Source organism: Carcharodon carcharias, chromosome 15 (genome assembly GCF_017639515.1).
Source record: "Carcharodon carcharias isolate sCarCar2 chromosome 15, sCarCar2.pri, whole genome shotgun sequence".
In the NCBI taxonomy this organism is placed as follows: Eukaryota; Metazoa; Chordata; class Chondrichthyes; order Lamniformes; family Lamnidae; genus Carcharodon; species Carcharodon carcharias.
Window position 1 is genome coordinate 130717011 of NC_054481.1, and position 26166 is coordinate 130743176.

General features: G+C 44.9%; 1 protein-coding gene across 1 annotated transcript in view; it reads right to left on the minus strand.

The window, feature by feature from the left end:
- cfap74 (cilia and flagella associated protein 74) overlaps nt 1-23149 on the minus strand; it is a 346673-nt gene extending 323524 nt beyond the window's left edge. The window contains exons 1-4 of the mRNA XM_041207020.1: nt 23110-23149; nt 19799-19892; nt 14877-14958; nt 10934-11077 (exon numbers count right to left, since the gene is read on the minus strand). Of these exons, the coding sequence (XP_041062954.1) occupies nt 10934-11077; nt 14877-14958; nt 19799-19868 (296 nt within the window). The 5' untranslated portion in view covers nt 19869-19892; nt 23110-23149. The remainder of the gene's footprint in view (nt 1-10933; nt 11078-14876; nt 14959-19798; nt 19893-23109) is intronic.
- Nucleotides 23150-26166: the final 3017 nt, after the last annotated feature.

Consider the following 26166-nt stretch of genomic DNA (forward strand, 5'->3'; position numbering starts at 1 on the left):
CGAATTTCAAATGAGATGTTTAACCAAGGCCTCATTGGCCTGCTTGAGTGGATGTAAAAGATTCCATGGCACTATTTTGAAGAGTAGCAGGGAAGCTATTCCCGATGTCCTGGCCAATACTTGTCCCTCAATCAACATCAAAACATCTGGTCATTATCATATTGCTGTTTGTGGGAGTTTGCTGAGTGCATATTGGCTGCCGCATTTCATACCTTAAAGCAGTGACAACACTTCAAAAAAAATTCAATGGCTGTAAAGCACTTTGAGACATCTGGTGGCCATGAAAAGTATTATATAAATGAAAGTCTTTATTTCTTTCTCTTCTTCCAGGGACTCAACCTGTTGTCCCAGCCATGGGAGCCGCCCCCAATAGCGCTGCAGGAAGAAAGCTGCTGGCCATTTGATTGGCCGGCAGCTCTAGGAGGCGGGATTTCCTCTCAGATGGAGACAGAAGTTCCACCTCAAAACAACTAAAGACCCAACAGCTGCAAACAGGAAAAGAAATCTGTTGAGATAAAGGAAAACTGAAGACTGAAATTAGGGAAACAGTTTTAGAAAGTGGTAAACATACAAAGAATGAATTACATCAAAACGTATAGAACAGAAACAAACCACTGGTCTACGCAATTGTTTATGCTCCTCACAAGCCTCCTCCTTCTGTCTCCTTTTTTGGCTCTGTACCAATTTTTCTCAAATTACATTCCTGAGTGCCTGGGGATGTTTTACGATGTTGAAGGCGTTACTGAAGTGGAATTGGACTTGATGTTGTGCTTCATCTAACGCTATCAGAATATCTTATTTTTTCTCCCACATGTACTTATCCAATTTCCTCTTAAATGCATCTATGCTATGTGCTTCATTTACATCATGTGGCAGCAAGTTCCACAGTCTAACCACTATTTGGGTAAAGAGGTTTTTTCTGAATTCCCCTTTGGATTTACTAGCGACTATCTTATGTTTCTGACCCTGAATTCTGGACTTACTTATAAGTTTAAACATCTGGAAGGCTTTTTCAGAAATATAGGAGTGCGATCCTTAGAAAATGACTATAGACAGCACGTCTCCCAGTAAAAAAAGCAATAAACACTTGTACATACTTCATTGTAACAACCTGATTACAGAGTTCTACCACAACAATTATATTGCTAATAAGTTCTGCAAAGATCTGTAATAAAGAACACATTTTGTTTCCAATCAAAGATTTAAGAAATAGAATAAATGAAAGTTGAGTTAGAATAAAAGACATGTAAGAACAGTCAATTTAGTTTTGGTCAGTCGTTACTCAGGCATATGCTTCACCAAAACCAACAAGGGGCCCAGATCCATACCTAATCTGCACTTATGATTATGTTATATCATAAATGTATATTTTTAGCTTGTTACTATAACCCGATATTAAAATTATTAAATTAATTGCATTCAGTCTGAAAGCCCCCATGATGATGAATGTTGAGGTTATATTGTTATCGACATACAAGCATAATTGATGCCTGACATTGGTGTACAAAATGGCGGGAAAATAATTTGCATTTCTAGCATGGGACCATGTAGTTTACAGAGGTTGGATTTTTAAGAAAACACAGGAGAAAAAGTATTTTGTAAAAACATTAAAAATAAAATTGTGTTCATTGAGACATCTAAACAATCTCAATTAACAGGGAAATTACATGCAAATTTACATCAGATAAATAAATAGCTGAAAAATACACTAACACATCTACTGGTAACTAGTTAGCATGACAAAATACTAGATCACAATACTCTAATCTGAAAATATAAATATATTTGGAAATATGGATATCAATATTAGTAGGCATCTAGCTAGTGCTGGAATCCTTACCGTCTGAACCTGAACAGCTGAAAGAGCAGTGATGCAGTAAAGTGTCAGAATCCCTCAGTGAGATGTTCTAATTACTGCCATAGATCATTCTCAGCCTCACAACATGCCATGTGCAAATGAGCTGCCTGACTGCAAGATGTTGAAAATAATGCAACACCTTTTCATTTTAAGGGCAAACAATTTTGTTGTGGCTGTCTTGCTATTATCAACTATTCATTTCATTCTAAAGTATTATAATCTTCATGCTAAAAATGAACATTTGGCTCTCCAAACTACATCCATGTGATAACATCTAGTGGATACTCAGAACTATTTCTAACACTGACTTATTGTACTGCATTAAGAATATCGTAAACACTTTGGGGCGTAACAACAATCCTCCAGGTGAAGGGCAGAAAGGCATCTGGACTGAATTTTAAAGGGGGAAAAACATTTAGTGTTTTCTATTCTTTGATTCAGCACATCAAAAATGCCACAACCAGGAAATAAATTCAAAGACTTATGACGTCCAACTCCTAGCAATGCCATCAATTTATAATTTTCATCCAGAAATCTGCTAGTAACAAGGGCGGAATTTTCCGTGCTCACCGGCGTCATTAGTCACGTGAGTGGACAAAATGGCGCGAGCGGTTTTACAACAGCAGGAAACCAGTTCGCGATCGTCCGCTCAGCCTGCTGACAGTGGGCCGCGTTTCTCACCATTGGATGTTAGGAATCATCAGCAGATCATTATCAGGTTAGCCCGCCAGAATCGCACCACACCTCCCCCCCCCCCCCCAACCCGCTGGATCGTCCGTCCACATCAGTGGGAAAGCACGCTGGACGCTGGCGTGTTTCACAACATGTGTACTCGGCAGCCTGCACTTTGAGGGGAACTCGGAGGCGAGTACACGGTACCTTTGTGCAGTCCTCGACAGGGTCGCCTGTTGGACTTCAAGCTTCAGGGGCGCTGGGGTTAAGGGCAGCCCAGCCATTGAATATAGCGCACAAGCATTCAGGATGGGAGGTACAGTGGGCGAGGGAAGCGGCCACGCATTAGGGAAACCTGTAGAAAGTGACCATTCCTCTGAAACAGACATTTCAAGTGCAGTCACATTGATATGATTGGAGTTGGGCTTCTAGCTTATCTGCCTACTCAAGCAATGCAGAGGCATCAAAGTGCCACCAACTGATCCAAAGCTTTTCACACCACCCATCCCACCACTGCCCGGCACAGGCTGCAACGTCATGAGTATTTTAGTGGACTGCAGAACAGTTGGAGCAGTCACTGCTGGAGGGGCTTACAGGCCCTTACAATGTCCGCATACCGGTTTGGACTAGTCTCCCCCATGGTTCATACTAACAGCGCAGCCTTGCAGTGCGGGTTAGGATAATGCCTGCGCCTGAGCTGAAAGCACAGCATGCAGTCCAATGGGCAAAGCTGCTGCTGAACGGTCGGGTGGAGTGGGGTGGAAGTGGGTGGGGTTTCGGGCAGCCGGGCAGCGCACTAATCTCCGGCCATCCAAGTGGTGGCCAGCACTCTCCAGGAAGCGTTAAGGGGCCGTCACACTTAACCAGGACAGGTTCTTAGTACACCCATGCAGACCACGTGTCTCTCTCTCTTTCATCCTGCAGGAGCAGTACATCAGGATCATGGAGCATGGTGAACTAGCTGTATGCCTGGTGGCTTACAGAGCACGAAGACGACAGAGGAGAGAGCGACTGAGGCTCCTGACTGCGCAGAGGCAGGAGCAGCAACTTCAGGAAGAAGTGGCATCTGGGGCTCCCACATACACCGCCCAAGAGCCACAGCGAGCCTTTGCAGGCAGACGCCTAGCAACACCCAGGGTTTGTAGATGCCGCCTTTCATCCCTGCAGATGGCCGAGAGCCAGTGCCGCCAAAGACTGTGCACGTCTTGGGAACTGGTCGGTCACAACTGCCAGTTACTGTAGTGTTTGGCACCACAGGGACATGGATGATATCCACTGCCAGTGGCCGTGAAAGTGACCACAGCGCTCAATTTCTACGCCAATGGCTCCTTTCAGGGCTCCACGGGTGACCTCTGTGGAATCTCACAAACCTCCACACGGATGCCATCTTTGCAAGGACACACAACTTTGTACATTTCGCCCAGGACCAGGACAGCCAGGGTGCAAGGTTCGCCCAGATCTTGGGTTTCCCACAGGTGCAGGGTGCGAGCGACTGCACTCATGTGACGTTCAGGTCTCCATCGCAACACACGGTGGACTATATCAACCACAAGGGGTTCCATTTGCTGAATGTGCAACTGGTGTGTGACCACCAGAAACGCATTTGCAGGTGTGCGCACAGTTTCCAGGGAGTGTGCACAACGCCTGCACCCTCAGTCGGTCACAGATCCCTGGAGTTTCCCAGGGTCTACAGAAGCTGCAAGGATGGCTCCTTGGGAACAAGGGCTACCTGCAGAGGCCATGGCTGATGACACCCATGCAGCATCCTCAGACTGCAGCTGTAAAAGGTATAATGAGGCTCATGCTGCAACTCGCAATTTGGTGGAGCAGACCATCTGGATGCTGAAGATGAGGTTCCAGTGCCTGGACCGGTCTGGTGGAGCCCTGCAATATAGTCTGCAGAGGATGTCAGGCATCGTCATTATAACCTAGCACTGCAACGGGTAGAGGAGCTGGCTGAGAGGGAGCTGGAGGTCTCCTCCAATGAGGAGGATGCCGACAGGGATGAGGGTGAGGAGGTCCTCGGAGGTGATGATGACAGGAATGAGGCCCTGGCATTGGCTAGATGAGGCAGGTGCACTCGGGAGAACCTCATAGCTGCTAGATTTGTGGAGGATGACGACGACATGCAGTGAGGAGACACAAAAGGTCTTCACATTGCATCTATGAATGTTCAACTCCAGTGTGGCCTATGGCAGCGTGAATACCCTCTGTGAGAATGTTCCTGTCAGGGAGACGCAGTGGAGGCCCTAATAGTCACTTGATGGCAGGAGGATGATGACGACATGCAGTGAGGACACTCCACAGATCTTCACATGGTCTCTGAGGATGTCTGACTCCTATCTGGCCGAGGGCAGATCACATGCACTCTGTGATCAGGATCATATCATAGAGACGCAGCCATGAAACTTTAGAAGCATCTGATGTTTAATCCGCCTTCAGCACCTGTCCTTTCAGGAGCCGGAATACAGCATCAGTGGTCACAGATGCTGAAGAGTTGGGGGCCAATCTCAACTTAAAAATGTTGAGAGCACACTGGGAGAATGAGAGAACTCTGTGGCGCCTGCCCACTACATCTTGGCAGCAATGACAAGCACTGCTGAAGTGCAGGCATCAGTAATTTCTCCAGGGATTGTGAGGCTGGACCATCATTTTGGTCTGAAGGCTGCATAGAGCACAGGGAGGAGGCCGTGGACTGAGACACCTGCCTTTATCTTGTGCAGAAAGGTTCACATCTGAGTGACAAGAACACTCAAAACAAGGAGCCATTGGTAGGGAGACACTCTTGGGACTCTATTGACAATAGTGAACAGTATGTACAAGTGATTAACACCCATGCCCAGGCTGTGCAGCTAATTCTCCTTAACTTTCCTAATCTTGCCGCTATCTCTTGGTTCTCCCCGGACATCCACAGGGGAGGTGGAGGCAGTTTGTTGACTGCAACACCCTACCTGTGATGACCTTGGCGGGCGTCCTCTGGAGGGCCGACACTTGGAGGGCCTCAACCTGCTTTCAGGGTCCTGCTGTGTGGTAGTGGCACCCTCCTCGGCCTGTGGAGCTGGAGCTGTTGAAATCACAGGAGGAGGGCAGTCAGATGGGCCAGACACTCTCAGAATCACCTGGATGGATGTGCCCAGAGTGTGTACCTGCTGATCCTCCTCCCTATGGGTACTCGGGAGCCGCAGGCTGACTCCTTGAAGAGCAGGGATAGCTAGAATGAGATCGGGCTGCCCCGCACCCCTCTCATGTACACACTGCTACAGGTCAACTATGGCATCAGAGATGGAGTTGCACCTGCGCAGCAGTGGAGGAGCAATGTCCTGGTCCAAGGTCTCCATGATGGCTGCCATCCTACCAGTGTTGACTCAGTGCATTGACATGCCATCGCTATCACCTCAGAATGAAGGCGGACGGACTCCTCCATTGTGCCTTGCAATCTGAGGAGTGCAGCAGACACTCTTTCCTGATGTTCCCGAGCTTGCCTTTGAATTTCCAGTTACTGTGACATGACTGAGTCCAGAGGCTCATCATCTGACTCAGACTCAGCAAATTTCTGGCCTCCAGCAATCCTCCGAGTGCCAGATGTCAGAGAGTCCCTACTGCTACCTGCTGTGGATCAGGCAATGCAGTGTGCTCACCAGATTGTGATCCCAGGGCTACTCTAAAGCTAGGTCCCACCGAGGCGTGTGTCTCTGCGCTGGTGGAGGATGTGGGTGAGCACTATGACAGGACTTCAAGGAGGATGCCTCCAGATTCCCCTTTAGACGTTTCTTTGGGGCTTGAATGGAGACCCTGGGTTGTGGACTCCATCAGCTGCTTCCCAGATGTGCCTGCGAAGGCAAGGAGAGATAATTAGTGCATGGCAGTGGTCTGTGCAACAGGACACATCACTCACGGCATGGGTGCCTGATGGATGTTCCACTGCTGGACCCTCACTTGGTAGAGCACCGCCGACATCACCATCAGCACAGGACCGGTCCAGACCCTCACCGGCCAGCTGGATGGCTCTGTTTTCAAAGTCCATGAGGACGTTGATTTCAGGCATTCCTCCACTGGTCTCCCTCTTGTTGCGTGCCAGCTTGTCTTGCATAAATAGAGATGGAGAAAGTGTAAGCGGGATGCCTGCCAGGCCAGATGACAAGTATGCCTGGCCTGTGTGGGTGATGAATGGTCCTATGGGCGGGATGAGGACAATGATAGTGAGTGTGAGAGAGTGAATGGTGATGTCCCTTGAACTGACAGTGAGTGAGGGCCCTGTGGATGTGTGAGAGGTTTGTGAGTGTGTGGGTTGAGAGTGATGAGAAGAGTGATTTACCCTGGCAGAACAGAGGAGACCATTCATCCTCTTTTGGCACTGGGTAGCTGTCCTCTTTTGAAGGGCATTGGCACTGACCACTGCTGCCACCGCCTCCCAAGCTAGGTTAGTGCTGTTGCTGCTCATCCTGCACCCAGAGAGAGGGTAGAGGACATCCCCCCAGCGGGCCCCTACGGCATCCAAAAGGCGTTTGAGGGATGCGTCGTGTAACTTGGCGGCTGAGGTCTTCTTCAGCTTCAGGAACATTTCTTCTGTGCAGAAGTGGTGGTCTGGAAACACTGAGATGTGTGCTTGTGGCTGAACTTTAAATGCAGCAGAGGGGTGATGGTGGGTGGGCGAATGAAAGCCCGCCCGCCATGGAAACGGCGTGTTTCCCAGGAATGCAAAAACAATGTGGTGGGTTTGGGACGATACAGTGTGAAACCCACCATCGTGGCCGGCGAGTAAAATGTCATTTTGCCCACCTGCTACCACATTTAGTGCAAATCTGGGAAAATTCCACCCACGGAATATAATCCGTAAAGCACTGGGAAAAACTTCCAGAAAATACCATAATCCCACATAATAAAACAAAATATGCAGTCAACCTAAACTAATGGAGTAATTATGAATGGCCAGAATCATGGAATGCAATCTTTAAGCAGGTAAAACAATCCTGGAATCGAGTGAAATAAAAGGGGAATTTAATTTGTTTAGTTACCCTAAAATAATAGCCTCCCTACAATCATAGCTAAGGACAAAGTCAAGCCAAAAATTAGGCACTTGACCCAGTGGAGGATCCATGCAAAGATTTCAACAGCAATTCTGGGTGGAAAATATATTGTTGAATGTCTTAAACTCTGAGGAAACTTATGTTTACAGACAAAGAGCTGGATGTTTTGGGGAGAATGTGATGGACAGAAGGTAAGTAATTTTGGTTCCAAAGAAGGCCCAAATGCCAAGACAAAGAGGAAAGAATGGAAGTTGATTACTAGCCATTTAAATGCACTGCGCACTGTAACAGGACATCCATAAATTTTGTAATTACATCAAAAGGGCAGAAAAGGGGGAGAAATAAAGGGAGTTGTAAGAGAGGCAATAGAAATTAACACAGAGCAAGATCAGAAAAGCAAAATCCATTCAATGCATAGCAAAGAAATGTTTCCTCGGAACATGATCTCGAGAAGGAAATTATCTCCACAAGCTCTGTTAAACAAAAAGGCAACAAACTTATCTTGTATACTCTCACAGAACAATGAATTTCATGATGACAAACATGTCACTTAACATGAACTGTTGCTTATAATTTCATTTATCTATGGGAAGTAATAATTGTGAAGGTATAGAACCATCTCCTTCATTCAAATCTATAATTCTACCTATTTTTCTTTCACCAATACAACATGGATCTTCCCTTTAAAAACCATCTGATATTGTCACTGCCTCTAACAACATAGGGACATAAGTAACTCAAATTGCAATCATCAGCATGAGAAAAATCGGCCTTAACACAAGTGATTATTAAATTTATTCAAATCTCCAATGTATTAATGCAATAACAGGATAATCAGCAGACAGCAGAGACCTTGTGCAAGCTTGTGGAGGGAAAATTCAGAAAATAGGGAACAGTTTCCCTTGATCTAAATGAGTTGCAGGAAATCCATAATGGGTCCAGTGCAATCCAATAGCATAACAGTTGCTGCACAATCCACTGTAACCTGTACCTGGAGTGAACTATATAGAGTCAATCCTTATATAACGCATGCAGCCATCTATCAGGAAAGAGAGCCAGAAACAGGCAAGCTGGTGATAGGAAACTGTGACATTCTTTTGGGGAAAATTTAGGTAACGTTTTTTGGCTCTTCTCCTAAGCACTTTTCTATTGCAGTTAAATGTGAAACACAACCAAGATATTTGTAGAGAGAACACCAGTAGCATTATTATTGATTTTATTTCACGATCTTTAACAATTTTCAAAATAATAGCCCTAATTTTAACCTAACATGCAAGGCGGGAAAGGAGTGGATCTAGGTTGGACACCTGTTTTACATCCAGACTGATTTAATGCTCCACTGACTTTGGATGGATGTAAAATGGGTGGTTGACCCAAACCATTTCCACTGAGCAGGTTAGGCTGCAATCAGGGCAATATGTGCACAATACCTATATTGGTGCAATGACCGTGATGAGATTTCTGGATCTATTCTGCTATCAATGGTCCTTTGGTTTTATGACAGAAACCGCATGGCTGATTTTCTTGTGTTTTCACAGTGTGTCAGAAATATGCTGCACTCAAGCAGAACTGGCATGCCCGATTTCCAGAGGTGTTCATCTGAATAGACGGTGGACTTTATGCGGAGCTACACCCAGACAAAGGGAAGTTCAGACACATCTCGAGCCTAAAAGGTTAAAGACTGATTTAAAGGGCATTGTGAAAAAGGAGACAAAAATTGGAATGCAGTAGAACCATTGTAACCAACAGGCCCAAGGTTCTTCTGAGTAGTAAAGTAACTGTTTTATCCGCTTCTGATCGTTTTTCACTTAAAATATTGAAACTGACTGTCAGCTTAATGTAACGTTCTTTCAAAGTACTAGTTGCTGAAGTCTGCTATGGATTTAACTGCTGTTTGCTGGTTTTAAAATACAATCCCTTGTCTTCTCTGTTGAATAGGATGCCAACAGCATGACAACTAAGGAAAAGGACTCCAGAGGTTTGATAATGTTTGCATGGAAATACTGCTGCAAGCTGCAATAGGGCAGAGAATAATGCTGGTACCCACGTTAGGGGAAAAAAGTTTCAAAAACAGCAGGACACAATGTAAAAGCAGAAGACAGTGAAGGAACTCAACTCCAGCTGCACTAGCCAACAATGAACATGGAATGTGCAGAATGCAACGCTGGAAGAAGCTCACTGACCTCGCCAGGTGGGACAAAGTAGGATACCAGATGGCTATGCTTCTCAACTAAGAGGTGATTCGTGTGTGCACCTCAATAAATTCTGCCTCTCACAATCTCTTTTTTGCATGTGCCCTGAAAGCCTTTCATCTTCATCCCTCTAAATCTTCTTTTAGCATCAATCTCACGGCACAAGTATGTCCATTTGTTAGGTGCTCCTGCGCTTCAATGCCTTCTCATCCATATGAAGCACATTTTCATCTTAAAAGTCCCCTACTGAAACAGATTTCCTCAGTGTCATTTCTCAGTGTTATACCCTGTTTCATTCTTTACGTGGAGGAACAGGCCATGACAGAAGGCAATGGTTCCATAAGGGATCTCACCAACTTTGAGTTCAGCCCTTCTCCTTCCATTAGGGAGACTAGCGTAGAATTTTGATTATCCTGCAGCAATTCAAGCTCTTAAAGCTACAAGGTATTTTTCATGAAGACTTTTTCAATCTATTATCACTGCTATTAGAACCTTCAGTTAACACTCAGGTATTAGATGCTTGAGTGGTGCAGTTTTTTTCCGATGTTGGCAGGTTCCACCAGGCAGGATTGGAAACAGGTTCTGCCCTATACTTCCCTACATATTCCCAAATCACTTATAAAAAAAATGCATCAGGAGAGTCACCCTATTACACACATCTCATACTTGATGCATTGACTGAGAAAATTAAACTGTTCATCTGTTCATTCTTGCTGTGAAGGTTTAAAAAAAATGTCTCACAAAAGTACAAGAAAATAAGCATGCTCAGTCATTCCTCTCAAAGGAAAAGACCAGCTAAATTGCACTAGTTTCTTTCAACCGTACAGTTTCATGGTTTTGAATCAGAAACTTGTTCATAAATGTAGATAGATGAGAGGCAGTATGCCCCCATCTATCAATTATACATCCTGAAACCACAATGCTGAAGCAACATGGTCTCCGCTTGAAGGTGAAATGGAACATTTTCTGGTTTGCACCTAGTGATAATATCAAATATTCTCATCTCAGATGTGCCAATAGACAACGTATTAGAGATTTTCTACATTGCGAAAAATACAAGGAAAAAACTCATTACAATTTATATCCATACGCAGACATCTACATCACACACAAATATTTTCTTTCTAATTCTAAAAATATATTTTTCCCAAAACACTTATAGAATTAGGGAACTTGTTAAATACCTAATTTTTTGAACTTTAAAATCCTTTTCCTGAAGGGCTATCTCAAGCTCCTTCAGATTTTTCTGGCGTTTTCGGACCTGCACCCTCTCAGGATAGCTCAGACCTTTTAGACCAGTAGAATCAACAACTACTTCATTTTCCTCCCTTAAAGGAAAATAACAAATAATATTATTAAATCTTAATCAAAATATGGTATGATAAGTTTCTCAACACCTTGCTCAGTTTTCAGCATTATATTTACAACAACTTATATTTATATAGCGCCTTTAACATAATAAAACATACAATCACAGGTGTATTGTAAAACAAAGAATGACACCAAGCCACACATAAGGAAACATTAGGTCAGATGAACAAAAGCTTAGTCAAATAGGTTGGTTTTAAGGTAAAAGCAAAAAACTGCGGATGCTGGAAATCCAAAACAAAAGTAAAAATACCTGGAAAAACTCAGCAGGTCTGGCAGCATCTGCAGAGAGGAACACAGTTAATGTTTCGAGTCCGTATGACTCTTCAACAGAGCTAAGTAAAAATAGAAAATAGGTGAAATATAAGCTGGTTTAAGGGGTGGGGGGGGGGTGTGTTAGAGCTGGATAGAGGGCCAGTGATAGGTGGAGATAACCAAAAGATGTCATTGACAAAAGAACAAAGAGGTGTTGAAGGTGGTCATATTATCGAAGGAATGTGCTAATTAAGGGTAGAAAGCAGGACAAGCAAGGTACAGATAGCCCTAGTGGGGGTGGGGTGGGGGGAAGGGATCGAAATAGGCTAAAAGGTAGAGATAAAACAATGGATGGAAATACATTTAAAAATAATGGAAATAAGTGGGAAAAGAAAAATCTACACAAATTATTGGAAAAAAGGGGGGGATCGGAAAGGGGGTGGGGATGGAGGAGAGAGTTCATGATCTAAAATTGTTCAACTCAATATTCAGTTCGGAAGGCTGTAAAGTGCCTAGTCGGAAGATGAGGTGCTGTTCCTCCAGTTTGCGTTGAGCTTCACTGGAACATTGCAGCAGGCCAAGGACGGACATGTGGGCATGAGAGCAGGGTGGAGTGTTGAAATGGCAAGCGACAGAGAGGTCTGGGTCACGCTTGTGAACAGACCGAAGGTGTTCCACAAAGCGGTCACCCAGTCTGCGTTTGGTCTCTCCAATGTAAAGGAAACCACATTGGGAGCAACAAATGCAGTAGAATAAATTGAGGGAAGTGCAAGCGAAATGTTGCTTCACTTGAAAGGAGTGTTTGGGTCCTTGGATGGTGAGGAGAGGGGAAGTAAAGGGGCAGGTGTTACACCTTCTGCAGTTGCATGGGATGGTGCCGTGGGAGGGGGTTGAGGTGCAGGGGATGATGGAGGAGTGGACCAGGGTGTCCTGGAGGGAATGTTCCCTGTGGAATGCCGCCAGGGGGGTGAAGGGAAGATGTGTTTGGTGGTGGCATCATGCTGGAGTTGGTGGAAATGGCAGAGGATGATCCTTTGAATGCGGAGGCTGGTGGAGTGATAAGTGAGGACAAGGGGGACCCTATCATGGTTCTAGGAGAGAGAGGAAGGCGTGAGGGCGGATGTGCGGGAGATGGGCTGGACACACTTGAGGGCCCTGTCAACGACCGTGGGTGGAAAACCTCGGTTAAGGAAGAAGGAAGACATGTCAGAGGAACTGTTTTTGAAGGTAGCATCATCGGAACAGATGCGACGGAGGTGAAGGAACTGAGAGAATGGGATGGAGTCCTTACAGGAAGTGGGGTGTGAGGAGCTGTAGTCGAGGTAGCTGTGCGAGTCGGTAGGCTTGTAATGAATATTGGTGGACAGTCTATCACCAGAAATTGAGACAGAGAGGTCAAGGAAGGGAAGGGAAGTGTCAGAGATGGACCATGTGAAAATGATGGAGGGGTGGAAATTGAAAGCAAAATTAATAAATTTTTCCAGGTCCAGACGAGAGCATGAAGCAGCACGGAAGCAATCATCAATGTACAGGAGTAAGAGTTGTGGGAGGGGGCCGGAGTAGGACTGGAACAAGGAATGTTCCACATACCCCATAAAGAGACAGGCATAACTGGGGCCCATGCGGGTACCCATAGCCACACCTTTTGTTTGGAGGAAGTGAGAGGAGTTTAAGGAGAAATTGTTCAGTGTGAGAACAAGTTCAGCCAGACGGAGGAGGGTGGTGGTGGATGGCGATTGTTCAGGCCTCTGTTCAAGGAAGAAGTGGAGAGCCAACAGACCATCCCGGTGGGGGCTGGAGGTGTAGAGGGATTGGACATCCATGGTGAAGAGGAGGCGGTTTGGGCCAGGGAACTGGAAATTGTTGATATGATGTAGGGTGTCAGAGGAATCACGGATGTAGGTGGGAAGCGCCTGGACAAGGGGAGAGAGAATGGAGTCAAGATAGCAACAAATGAGTTCCGTGGGGCAGGAACGGGCTGACATGATCGGTTTGACGGGACAGTCCTGTTTGTGGATTTTGGGTAGGAGGTAGAAGCGGGCCGTCCGAGGTTTTAAGGAGCGTCTTAAAGTAGGAAAGTGAGGTAGCGAGGTGGAGTGTTCAAGGTGTGTTAGCAAGTCTGGCAGCTGTCCTATTATGGATGCCAAATCCTCTAATGTCTGTTGACATTTGTGCCTGAATTTCTAGCATGCACAGCTGGCAAGCAAAACCAGACTAAGAGCAGAAATTTTAAGATTTACCCTAAAATATATAATTATTACAAACAAATAATGTGTGATTACTTTTAGTCACAAAAGTGTAATGTTTAAACAGAAATAGTTCTGATTACTGAGTCAAATGTATTGGAAATAAAATAATCTTTGATACATGTAACATAACACACCACCTGAGGTTTTTCCCTTGTAGTTTACAATATCAATCCTATAATTATAACATAACTTGCAATATAGCCCTGCCAACTCAACACCCACATTCATGTGTGTGGGAGTGTTAGCACCCATGCAGTCCTCCAGTGAAAAGCAATGAGATGAATTTCAGAAACCATCAAATGCACTAATCCTTCTCAGTTCCCTCTCTCACCTGCGTGATTTGAGCTCATTCCCTACTGGTGTGCTTGAAAACATTTCTGCCTTTTGTCTAACAGAAATCCAAACGCATAATTTGGTTATCCTAGAAATCCTGTGACTTGTTAACATTCATCAAACTCTCTAGGAAGAGGAGCTGGCAGTGCCTTTCTTAGATTTGCTTTGCTCTTAAAGAAATATTACATTTTCTACCTTAGCTGTTGCAGTACAGAGTGAATCAATTCAAAGCATGAATATTGAAGAGCAGATTAAATTTCAAATTAAAAGCATTCAGAAAGTTTGAAAAAATATTTTGAAAATATAATTTTTGGGGCTCACCTATTAAATATCGGAAGTTCACAGTCAAATTTAATTTGGAGATCTACAGCAACTAATTTAATTCAATATACATAAATTGTCTTAGCTTCTTTCTCTGGAAGAAAACAGGTAGCATAATCCAATATCAGAACTGCTTATAATGACATTGCAGATTTTTTAAAATGCTGCAGTGGAAAACCACAGAAGATACTGAAAATGTTGGTGTGACCAACTACCTCAATATAGGGACATATTGAAACAGGAGGTTTTTTTTATTCATTCATGGGGTGTGGGCATCATTAGCCAGGCCAACACTTATTGCCCACCCATAATTGCCCTTGAAAGGGTAGTGGTGAGCTCCCTTCTTGAACCACTGCTGTCCATGCGGTGTCAGTACACCCACAGTGCTGTTAGGAAGGGAGTTCCAGGATTTTGATCCAGCAACAGTGAAGGAATGGCGATATATTTCCAAGGCTGGATGGTGTGTGGCTTGGAGGGGAATTTGGAGGAGTAGCCAATCATCCTATCTCAAGCCTGTTCCACCATTCAATTAGATCATAACTGATATGTTTCTTTGACCTGCTTCACCTTTACCAATATTCCACTGAGGCCACAAACTCACCGTGTAATTTCAGAGTCATCTTCACCTGGAATCCCAACATCACTTTCCATGCCTAGCTCCTCATACTCATGTTCTTCCATACCTTCAAAAAAAAAAGCAAAAAGTTTCAACATTCATCTGGCAGCAGACCAAAAATTTTAAGTGACTGTGTGCCAAAAAATGTTCTTTTAAGTGCACTTCACTTTACACAACACTTTATTCAGTACTCCTGTTGAAGCAATACAGCATCTTTGGGATGACTGTATTACCTAGGCATTTGCACATATTGAATTAGATTTTTCTTTTTTTTTTAAATACAAGTACACACCATACCAGAGTCTGGCTAAGTAAAATGGACCAAGATGGTTCTGAAAGCTATCCGAAAGCTTAGTCAATTACTTGAATACAATTATTGCTCAAGGCATTCCTTCATGGCTCTGGGAATACAAGAACAACAATTTTTTAAAAATTCATTCACAGGATGTGAGCATCATTAGCAAGGCAACATTTATTGCCCATCTCTAATTGCCTTTGAGAAGATGATGCTGAGCTACCTTCTGGAACCACTACAGCCTTCCTGATGTAGATATACCTGCAGGGCTGTGAGGGAGAAGATTCCAGGATTTTGACCCAATGACAGTGAAGGAACAGTGATATAGTTCCAAGTAAGGAGTGACTTGGATGGAAACTTGCAGGTAGTGGTGTATGTGTCTGCTGCCCTCGTTCTTCTAGGTGGCATAATCCAAGGGCAACATTCTCAAGGGTAATTAGGGATGGGCAATAAATGCTCGCCCAGCCAGAGATGCCCACATCCCATGAAAGAATAAAAAAACGTGGTAAAGGTCGCGGGTTTGGAAGGTGCTGCCAAAGGAGCCTTGGTGAGTTTCAGCAGTGCATCTTGTAGATAGAACACACTGCTGCCACTGTATGCTGGTGGTGGAGGGAGTGAATGTTTAAGGTGGTGAACGGCTGCCAATCAAGCGGGCTACTTTGTCCTAGATTGTGTCGAGCTTATTGAGTGTTGCTGGAGCTGCACTCATTCAGGCAAGTGGAAAGTATGAACTGGCTGATGAGAGGTGATAAGTTAGTTTTGAATTGGTCGTACTAGTTCCCATTCTTCTTTCACTTGCTTAGTAAAAAAAATACAAATCGATCTTCCAGTGCTCACTTTGTTTAGCTGTTCTGCAGAATTACAAGTGCACATTTTTGTGTTACAGAGTCATTTCCATTAGTGTTGCCACAGGCCCCAGTGTGCATCAAACATGCTAATCAGTGATATTTATTGAATCTATGTTATATTACTTTGTATCTACGTTTAAATACTTTCAATCACCCTATAGTAGAAATAATTGAAATAAGTACTTGATAAAGATTCATCACTAAAATCTTTCTTGCAAAGATGAAATATGAATATTTAAATTAGAAAATTACACTGTTTGTATATTTTGTATTTCTATAGTAATACAAAATTCTGTAATAAGATGTCCAAAAGAAAATGTGTATAATGACAAACCTGTTTGAAAAGCTGTGAATGGTTCCTCGGAAATTGAAATTTCATTTACAAATTAAATTTGGAATATTTTTTCATGGTCATTTGTCATATTTTCTACCTCACATTTGGAAATGTGTTCGATGTCTTCTATAATAATACTGCCTTGGCAACAGCAGTTTAAAAATGTACTCAAGCAGTAAGATATTGTTAACGTGTAATAAAATAATATTTGATAACAGAAGAATCGAAGTGGTAAGGAAAGGAAGTCACATTTACTGCAGAAACAGTAACTTCAGTTCAGTGACTACACTAATAGACCTAGACTGTTCTTAGCTGTCAGTTATAATTACGTATTTAGTGGTGGCTAATAGTGGAGTCTAAATTCTTTTAAAACTAATTCTATCACTTATCTCAAAAAGGGCATGGGTGAGAAACTAGAGGGAGATGGCAGTTCACAGCTAGGGTGCAAGGACTGGGGGAATCTCTGCCTTGGTGGGAGATGGAAGGTGAAGCATGGGAGACGTTTAAACAGATGCTCACAAGCTCTTTGAACTTATTAGAGATGATGTTGAGTGTGTCACACTATCCATCCTTGTACTTTTTAAATATCTCTGCAGCCTTTGACACAGTTGACACTCAGAATCCTCCGCAAATGCCTCCACCCTATTGTCCAGCTCAGTGGGACTGCCCTCATTTGATTCATTTATTATTTATCCAATTATAGCCAGCTCTCTTTGAACACATGACCTCTGGAGAATTCAGTGCTCTATCTTTGAACCTTCCCTCTTCTTCATCTACCTGCTGCCTTGGTAATTATCTTCCAAAGACCCAGTTTTAGATTCTAGATGAAAACACCCAGATCAATGGCCAAACTTTTATTCATTCCTCCCAATGTCTCCTACTTTGGCTCCAAGTCAATTTTTGTCCAACTACATTCTGTGAAAGGGTATTTTGCTACACTGAAGATGTTATATAAATGCAAGTTGTTGCTCATCCACTGTTGTGCAAAGCAAGAGCACTTCAAGGAGGACAAAAGGAAGATGAATTCAGAAGAAGGAAAGCTGAGATAAGGACTGAAATTACTGGGGATGAAGACTCATAATCCATGGGCTGAGGGAAGAAAGGATGAAAGATATCTCAGGCAGAAATTAAGGAAGGAGCTTGTGGACTAGTTGCCATCAAGGAAATACTCAAAAGAAAAAAAAGTGTCAGAGGAGTATTGGGAGAGACCAGGTGTGATTTAATGATGAGGGCTATGATGCCAGTGCAACAATGTGGACAGGCAAATGGTGGAAAGTATAGCTAGGTAAAGAGGCTTCAGTAACAAAGTGATGGCAACAATTAGCCAGGTTTCTGTCCAATTATCATCCACAATTCAGTCATGGATAGCAAGCATATTGTTCACAAGTGAACAGAGAGAAATACTGAGAAAGCTGATAATTGTTCACCTCATTGGTAGAGTTCAAGAGAATAGAAGTGGATGAGAACAGCAGATCAGGAAGTAGATTCCTAATGTTAATAAAAACAAATGCTGGAAAAACTCAGCAGGTCTGGCAGCACCTGTGGAGAGAGAAACAGAGTTAATGTTTTGAGTCCGTATCGCTCTTCTACAGAGCTAAAGAGTAGAATTGTGATGAAACTCTGTTTCTCTCTCCACAGATGCTGCCAGACCTGCTGAGTTTTTCCAGCACTTTCTGTTTTTATTTCGGATTTCCAGCATCTGCAGTATTTTGCTTTTTTTCCTAATGTTAATTGTCAGCAGGTGTGCTGGGTGGGAAGGTTGGCAAGAAGGAAAAGGTTAGGGCAGTTAGGTTGCAGCAACGGGTGCCTTGTTGGGCTCTTTGGGCAATGTTACGAGAGGCACAGAGGACAGTTGTGGGCCTATTCAAGAGGGATTCATGTCTGTGTTGGCAATAAGTAGTAGGAAAGCAGGAGTGGTTATTAGTTGAGGTATGAATTAGAAGGGCAAAGTGCCTGAGGGTTGAAATGAGCAATGGCATAACGAGGAAGAGGAGTAAACAAGAACAAGGGTTTGAGAGATAATAAAGGAAAATCAAAGTATTGGGAAATTGGAGTAATTCCCACTAGCATCAATGATTTTGGGAGCTGCTTATGAACTGACAGAGCGAAACTCACAGCATTGTTACTACGTTCAGAGGACCAGGCAGCATTACTCAGCAAGTTTCTCAAAAGTTAAAAACATTTTTAACACTTACATATTTTCTTGTGCCAAATAATTGCAGTGCAAGAAGCACGGCAAAGAAGCAAAGGCTCTGGCTTTACCATTTAGGTCAAAATTAGAGTAAAATTCTTTCTCTGTTTTGGCTTTCTTTCACCCTGGCTAGCATTCTGAAAAATGAGGGCCTCCACATAATATTCAGGGAGAAGACAATGGTAAAAAACGCTGTCTGATGCCTTCTCAAATATTTCTGTTGTGCAAATGTTTCTGCAACAGCAAAGTTTAATTTTAGGAAGTTTAATATCTATGTGTTGAAGAGTAAACAAATACATCAGCGGTTTAATTTTTTTTTGGAATACAAATGGCAAAAGCTTCTTACAATAAGTACTGCACCCAGGGCCTAGACTTTCCTTCTCTTCTAATCAATGTATAACCCTTTGCTGGTGTTTTCATATGCGTATAGAATCAAAAAATCGTACCCATACAGGAGGAGGTCATTCAGCCCGGCAGGTGTCAGCTCTGTTGCAGCTGGAAAGATGGGTCCTCAGTTGCATTGTGCAAACCACTTCTGAGAAGCACTGATGGACCACGCTAATGCAAAAACCCTCAAAGATGCACTGAGGGACACAGACCCTGCAATCTGCAAAGCTCAAGAAGTACCATTAAGGATGTTTCAGGGGAAAGATTGGAAACTGCGAGGAAATGTAACTGAAACCTATGCCATTCATACATTAGCTTTCCTGTAGTAAATACCTATGGCCGCTGAAACAATGTTGTTGGTTGGCTACCAAAAGGAATGGAAACTATTTCAACATTTTCATTGGTCACTTTATGGCAATTGCTAGCTCATGGACAATAGTTTTGTTTCATAATTTAGGGTTTTAATTCCTCCTTTCTGTGTTGGTTACTTATTCCTCATTGGTAGCTTTTGCTATCTGCCGAGCAGCTGCGCTTTCTCCTGATTGTCAATTGGACACTTGGATACCGGTGTAAGATAAATTCCGAACAGATGTCAGGAAGCACGTCTTCACACAAAAAGTAAGCAATACTTGTATTGGTTTTCCGGGAAGGATAATGGAGGAAAAGACTTTGGAGTCACTCAAGTAGCAGCTGGTTATTCAGATAGACTTTCTGTGGTACAATGAGCTAGATGGGCTGAATGACTTCCCTCACACGTACTTATTGTTACTTTTTTTTTAAGGCAATGATACCAATATATTATTAATAAGCTATTTTTGGAAAAAATATTGAAAGTAACAATCCTATCTTTACTTATTTTTACTTCTTGTTCAGGGTCCAGTTCTGTTTCTTCCTCACCTTCATTTTCATACTCTTCCTCCATACCGAAGTGTCCCAGCTACAATGGCTGCAACACAGATAGAAATCAAAATTTTCATGCATTTTATGTAATTGTTCCACAGTTAATAATAAAAACACGGGATGCATAAAAGACACATTTCCATTTGCTCTGTCATAAACTGCTAACAGTTGCAAAACTATACTGCCGTATTTAAGCAATTATTTGCAGAGTCAATATAATTACTTCAGGAACTATCCATAATTAAGTGCAATAAATTAACAGTTTTTCTGCATTAACATTAGTTGTGGAGTGAGTGTTATTAAATCCAACACATTAGATATAAAGTACCTTGCATACAATTCATTTTTCACAGTACGAGAGATAATTTTACACAATCCTACTGTCTGTTAATTAATGATCGCTACACTGAATAAATTGCAGTCTTCAATTTGAAAAGATAATGTTTTAAAGCTGTTAGATTTTTACGGGACCATTTTTTTCTAATAGCAGGAACAATGTATTGACGTCAGCTCTTAATGCAATTAGTTGACTGTGTGTTGATTTACTGCTACATTCATCTCAGTGAAACACCTTGAGATGTTTTATTATATTAAAGGTGCCACAAGTACAATTTGTTGTTGTACATTATACTTTACTAAATAAATCACACATATTTCTTTTCCTCATTTTTCTGTGCTCCCGTCTGATTTATACTGAACCACAGTTCCATAGATTTGAGCAACGAGCTGGTACGTCGCCCGAGTTGTTACTCAAATGTACAAACCTAGGCCTTGAGTGTTGGTAGGATATTGGATTATGGGGACCATCAGAGATGAGCTAATTCTGTCCTCAACCAACATGTCCACAAACACAGAGAGTTTACAGCAGGGCTCACTGTATATGGATCAGGAGGAGAAATCCTGTGAGATTTTTTTAATTGTCCTTATTTCAGAGACGCTAAGACCAAAGATACAACCTCTACTGCGACTAACTCTACAAAGCACAGGGATTGAATTTGAGTCCTTTTTGATCTGTATCTTCAGTACCACACTGGATAGCTCCCACTGGGGAGCTCTGGGGCTTTAAGAGGGGAGTAGGAGCTTGGAGCATTAGGGGGCATCTAGAGATTTAAGAGGGGAGGGTGGCTCTGGGGGTTTAAGGGGGGAGGACGAGACGCCACTAGGGTTTGAAGGGAGGGAGGCGGCGCTGGGAGTTTGTGGGGAGGGGACTCTGGGGGTTTGAGGGGAGGGGGCTCTGGGGGTTTGAGGGGAGGGGAGGGGAGGGGAGGGGGCTCTGGGGGGGTTCTGGGGGGGAGAAGGCGGCTCTGGGGGTTGGGGTTTGTGGGGGGGGGTCTCTGGGGGGGGGGGGGAGAAGGGTCTCCGGGTGTTTGGGGGGGGGGTAGGAAGCTCTGGGGGGTGGGGGTTGTGGTTTGGGGTGGTGGGGGGGCTCTGGGGGGGAGGAGGCTCTGGGGGGAGGAGGGGGGGAGGAGGCTCTGGGGGTTTGGGGGGGGGGGAGGAGGCTCTGGGGGTTTGAGGGTGGGGAGGAGGCTCTGGGGGTTTGGGGGGGGGCTCTGGGGGGAGGAGGCTCTGGGGGTTTGAGGGGGGGGCTCTGGGGGGAGGGGGCTCTGGGGGTTTGAGTGGGGGCTCTGGGGGGAGGAGGCTCTGGGGGTTTGAGGGGGGGGGCTCTGGGGGGAGGAGGCTCTGGGGGTTGGAGGGGGGGCTCTGGGGGGAGGAGGCTCTGGGGTTTGAGGGGGGGGCTCTGGGGGGAGGAGGCTGGAGGTTTGAGGGGGGGGCTCTGGGGGGAGGGGGCTCTGGGGGTTTGGGGGGGGCTCTGGGGGGAGGGGGCTCTGGGGGTTTGAGGGGGGAGGAGGAGGCTCTGGGGGTTTGAGGGGGGGCTCTGGGGGGAGGAGGCTCTGGGGGTTTGAGGGGGGGCTCTGGGGGGAGGGGGCTCTGAGGGTTTGAGGGGGGGGCTCTGGGGGGAGGGGGCTCTGGGGGTTTGAGGGGGGGCTCTGGGGGGAGGGGGCTCTGGGGGTTTGAGGGGGGGGCTCTGGGGGGAGGGGGCTCTGGGGGTTTGAGGGGGGGGCTCTGGGGGGAGGGGGCTCTGGGGGTTTGAGGGGGGGGGCTCTGGGGGGAGGGGGCTCTGGGGGTTTGAGGGGGGGGCTCTGGGGGGAGGGGGCTCTGGGGGGAGGGGGCTCTGGGGGTTTGAGGGGGGGGCTCTGGGGGGAGGGGGCTCTGGGGGTTTGAGGGGGGGCTCTGGGGGGAGGAGGCTCTGGGGGTTTGAGGGGGGGCTCTGGGGGGAGGGGGCTCTGGGGATTTGAGGGGGGGGCTCTGGGGGGAGGGGGCTCTGGGGGTTTGAGGGGGGGGCTCTGGGGGGAGGGGGCTCTGGGGGTTTGAGGGGGGGGGGCTCTGGGGAGGAGGAGGCTCTGGGGGTTTGAGGGGGGGGGGGCTCTGGGGGGAGGGGGCTCTGGGGGTTTGAGGGGGGGGGGCTCTGGGGAGGAGGAGGCTCTGGGGGTTTGAGGGGGGGGGGCTCTGGGGGGAGGGGGCTCTGGGGGTTTGAGGGGGGGGCTCTGGGGAGGAGGAGGCTCTGGGGGTTTGAGGGGGGGGCTCTGGGGGGAGGGGGCTCTGGGGGTTTGAGGGGGGGGCTCTGGGGGGAGGGGGCTCTGGGGGGAGGGGGCTCTGGGGGTTTGAGGGGGGGGCTCTGGGGGGAGGGGGCTCTGGGGGTTTGAGGGGGGACTCTGGGGGGAGGAGGCTCTGGGGGTTTGAGGGGGGACTCTGGGGGGAGGGGGCTCTGGGGGTTTGAGGGGGGGGGCTCTGGGGGTTTGAGGGGGGGGCTCTGGGGGGAGGGGGCTCTGGGGGTTTGAGGGGGGGGCTCTGGGGGTTTGAGGGGGGGGCTCTGGGGGTTTGAGGGGGGGGCTCTGGGGGGAGGGGGCTCTGGGGGTTTGAGGGGGGGGGCTCTGGGGGTTTGAGGGGGGGGCTCTGGGGGGAGGGGGCTCTGGGGGTTTGAGGGGGGGGCTCTGGGGGTTTGAGGGGGGGGCTCTGGGGGGAGGGGGCTCTGGGGGTTTGAGGGGGGGCTCTGGGGGTTTGAGGTGAGGGGGAGGAGGAGGCAGGTTTGGGGGGGGGGGAGGAGGCGGGTTTGGGGAGGCGGGGGGCCTCTGGTCTATCCTCTACACCCTGGCACTGCCCCCGGGAGAGGGTAAAACCTCCCCCCCAACCCCCGAGCCTCCGGGACACATCAGCCGCCCTGCAAACCTCGCCGGTAAAAGCCCTGCCCCGAGTCTCCTCACCCGGCCAGTCGCGTTGACCCGAGGCCCGGGCTTGGGGGCCGAGGCCGAGCGCCGGGCGGTCTCCATGGTAACGGCGCGGACCGAACCATCCGACCCGGGATTGGGGGGGGGCGGGGTGTGGTGGTGGTGAGGGGGGAGCGTTTATAACGAGGAAAACTGCAGCAAAACATGACTGACTGTGGACAGAGTAATTACTGTAAGGTACCTGGTGCGGTGCTAGGCCGGTAGGGAAACAGCTTTTAAAATAACGTCAGCTTATTTTCTTTTGGTTTAAAAGGGAAGGTGGAACATTCCGTTGTCAGGGAAGCTGCTGGGTGAGGAGAGCAACTGGACTGGGCGGGGGGGGGGGACTTATATTAATTAATTAACTCATCAAATTATATTAAATAATTCATTAAATTATATTAATTAATTCATCAAATTGCATTAATTTATATGACTTAATTCATTACATTAATTATATTAAATAATTCATTAAATTATATTAATTAATTCATCAAATTGTATTAATTTATATGACTTAATTCATTACATTAATTATATTAAATAATTCATTAAATTATATTAATTAATTCATCAAATTGCATTAATTTATATGACTTAATTCATTACATTAATTATATTAAATAATTCATTAAATTATATTAATTAATTCATCAAATTGTATTAATTTATATGACTTAATTCATTACATTAATTATATTAAATAATTCATTAAATTATATTAATTAATTCATCAAATTGCATTAATTTATATGACTTAATTCATTACATTAATTATATTAAATAATTCATTAAATTATATTAATTAATTCATCAAACTGCATTAATTTATATGACTTAATTCATTACATTAATTATATTAAATAATTCATTAAATTATATTAATTAATTCATCAAATTGTATTAATTTATATGACTTAATTCATTACATTAATTATATTAAATAATTCATTAAATTATATTAATTAATTCATCAAATTGTATTAATTTATATGACTTAATTCATTACATTAATTATATTAAATAATTCATTAAATTATATTAATTAATTCATCAAATTGTATTAATTTATATGACTTAATTCCAGGGATGTGAGTGCCCCGGCATGGTCAGCGTTTTGTTCCCCAAAAATGTACTTTATTCATGAAACTTTGTAAACGTTCTCGACAGAACATTTCAAACTTGGTCATTACAAAGTGCCATGGAATTCGACTTCTCTCACTGCAGTGTGTTCCACTCCTAGGTGCCTCTGTACAATGGTAATTCTTCTGATATTTACCATATACTTTCCACGTGAGGCAATACAGCCTGGGGGGGCAAACATTTCAAACTGAAAAATTACAGAACGAATTACAGAATTCCACTTTTCTCCATGCAGCACGTTTCTCTCTCAGGTGCCTGAACACAATTTCCATACTCTTGGTATTCGTTAAGCACATTCAACGTGAGTCAGCCAACCCAGGGGCTCTACAAATTTTTCAGTCCCTCGGTGCGCCAAGGCCGAAAGGCCTTTAGACAGCGGCCTTTCCCCGTTTGGGCCTTTGCGGCGGCTGCCCCAAGCTTTAGCGCGTCCCTCAGCTCGTAGTCCTGGACCTTGGAATGTGCAACACTCAGTCAAGGGCAACTCTTTGCACTGGAAGACCTGCAACTTTTGGGCAGACCAAAAAGCGCCTTTCACCAAAGTGATGATCCTCTAGCCAGAGGTGAAGTTTATATCACTGTGCATCCCTACGAACAGCCTGTAGAGCACAGAGTCCTGCATCATGGTGCTGCTTGGGATGAACCTCGACAAAAGCCACTGCCTTCTTTGCAAAGCACATTCCAAAAGGAGGTGAATAACGGCCACTTTCCCACCGCAGCCAACGAGGCTAGCATACTGCCATCCCTAATTGCCCCTTGAGAAGGTGGAGGTAAGCTGCCTTATTAAGCCGACGCAGTTCATCTCATGCAGAAAAACCTACAATGAGGTTAATATTTCGCCTTTATGCAATGTTCCGCTGCAGCACATCTAGGCTAATGATTCGCCCAAAAACTTAAGTAAACAGTACATAACCCCCAAATAGCACACTGACAACCACTTCAAGGCTCATATTGCCTTCCTACATTACAACAATAACTACACTCCAACAACAACAACAACAGCATATTTATATAGCATATAACATAATGAAATGTCATCCAATTTGCTTCACAGGAGCATTACGAAACGAATTATGACTTCGAGCCACTATAAGGAGATATTAGCTCAGATGACCAAAAGCTTGGTCAAAGAGTAAGGTTTTAAGAAGTGTCTTAAAGGAGGAAAATGAGGTGGAGAGACGGAGAGGTGGTGGGAGGGAATTGCAGAGCTTGAGGCCCAGGAAACTGAAGGCATGGCCACCAATGGTAAGTGATTATGATTGGGAATGCACAAGAGACCAGAATTAAAGGAGAGCAGATATCCCAGAGGGTTGTGGGGTTAGACGAGATTACGGAGGTAGGGAGGGACTTCAAAAGCACTTTACTGAATATAAAGATGTGTGTTGCTCATGAAAGGCACTACATAAATACAAGTGTTTTTTGTCTTTTCATATACCTGTTTCTGTAGGCAATCAGCTGTATAACTGCTGCACTGGAAATATATACTTTATTGGTACAGACAGCTAGTTGCTGATCAGTATCTTCAGCGCAGATTATTGAGAAGAAATGATCCATTCATTCTAAATTAACTATAAGACCTTAAAATTGAGTACCTACAACTGATGGAATGTAGTTAGTCATAATTAACTGTGTTTCATGAACACGGCTGCAATAATGCATCAATTTATTTTTCATAACTTATTTAATAATGGCTTTAACTGTGACTCCTTTAGTCTTTTCTCTTAATTTTCCTCGACTTGTTTTCTTCCCCTTTCAGACCACTGAACATGGCCCGTAATTACCATGCTACTCCTTAATAGAACAATTCCATCTTGTGCACATTGGAGACAGTGGGCTAAAAATTCACCTGCCCTGTCTTTTGAGTGCAGGAGCCGCAATTTGTGACCTTTCCATGATGGTTCCTCTAGAGGTGGG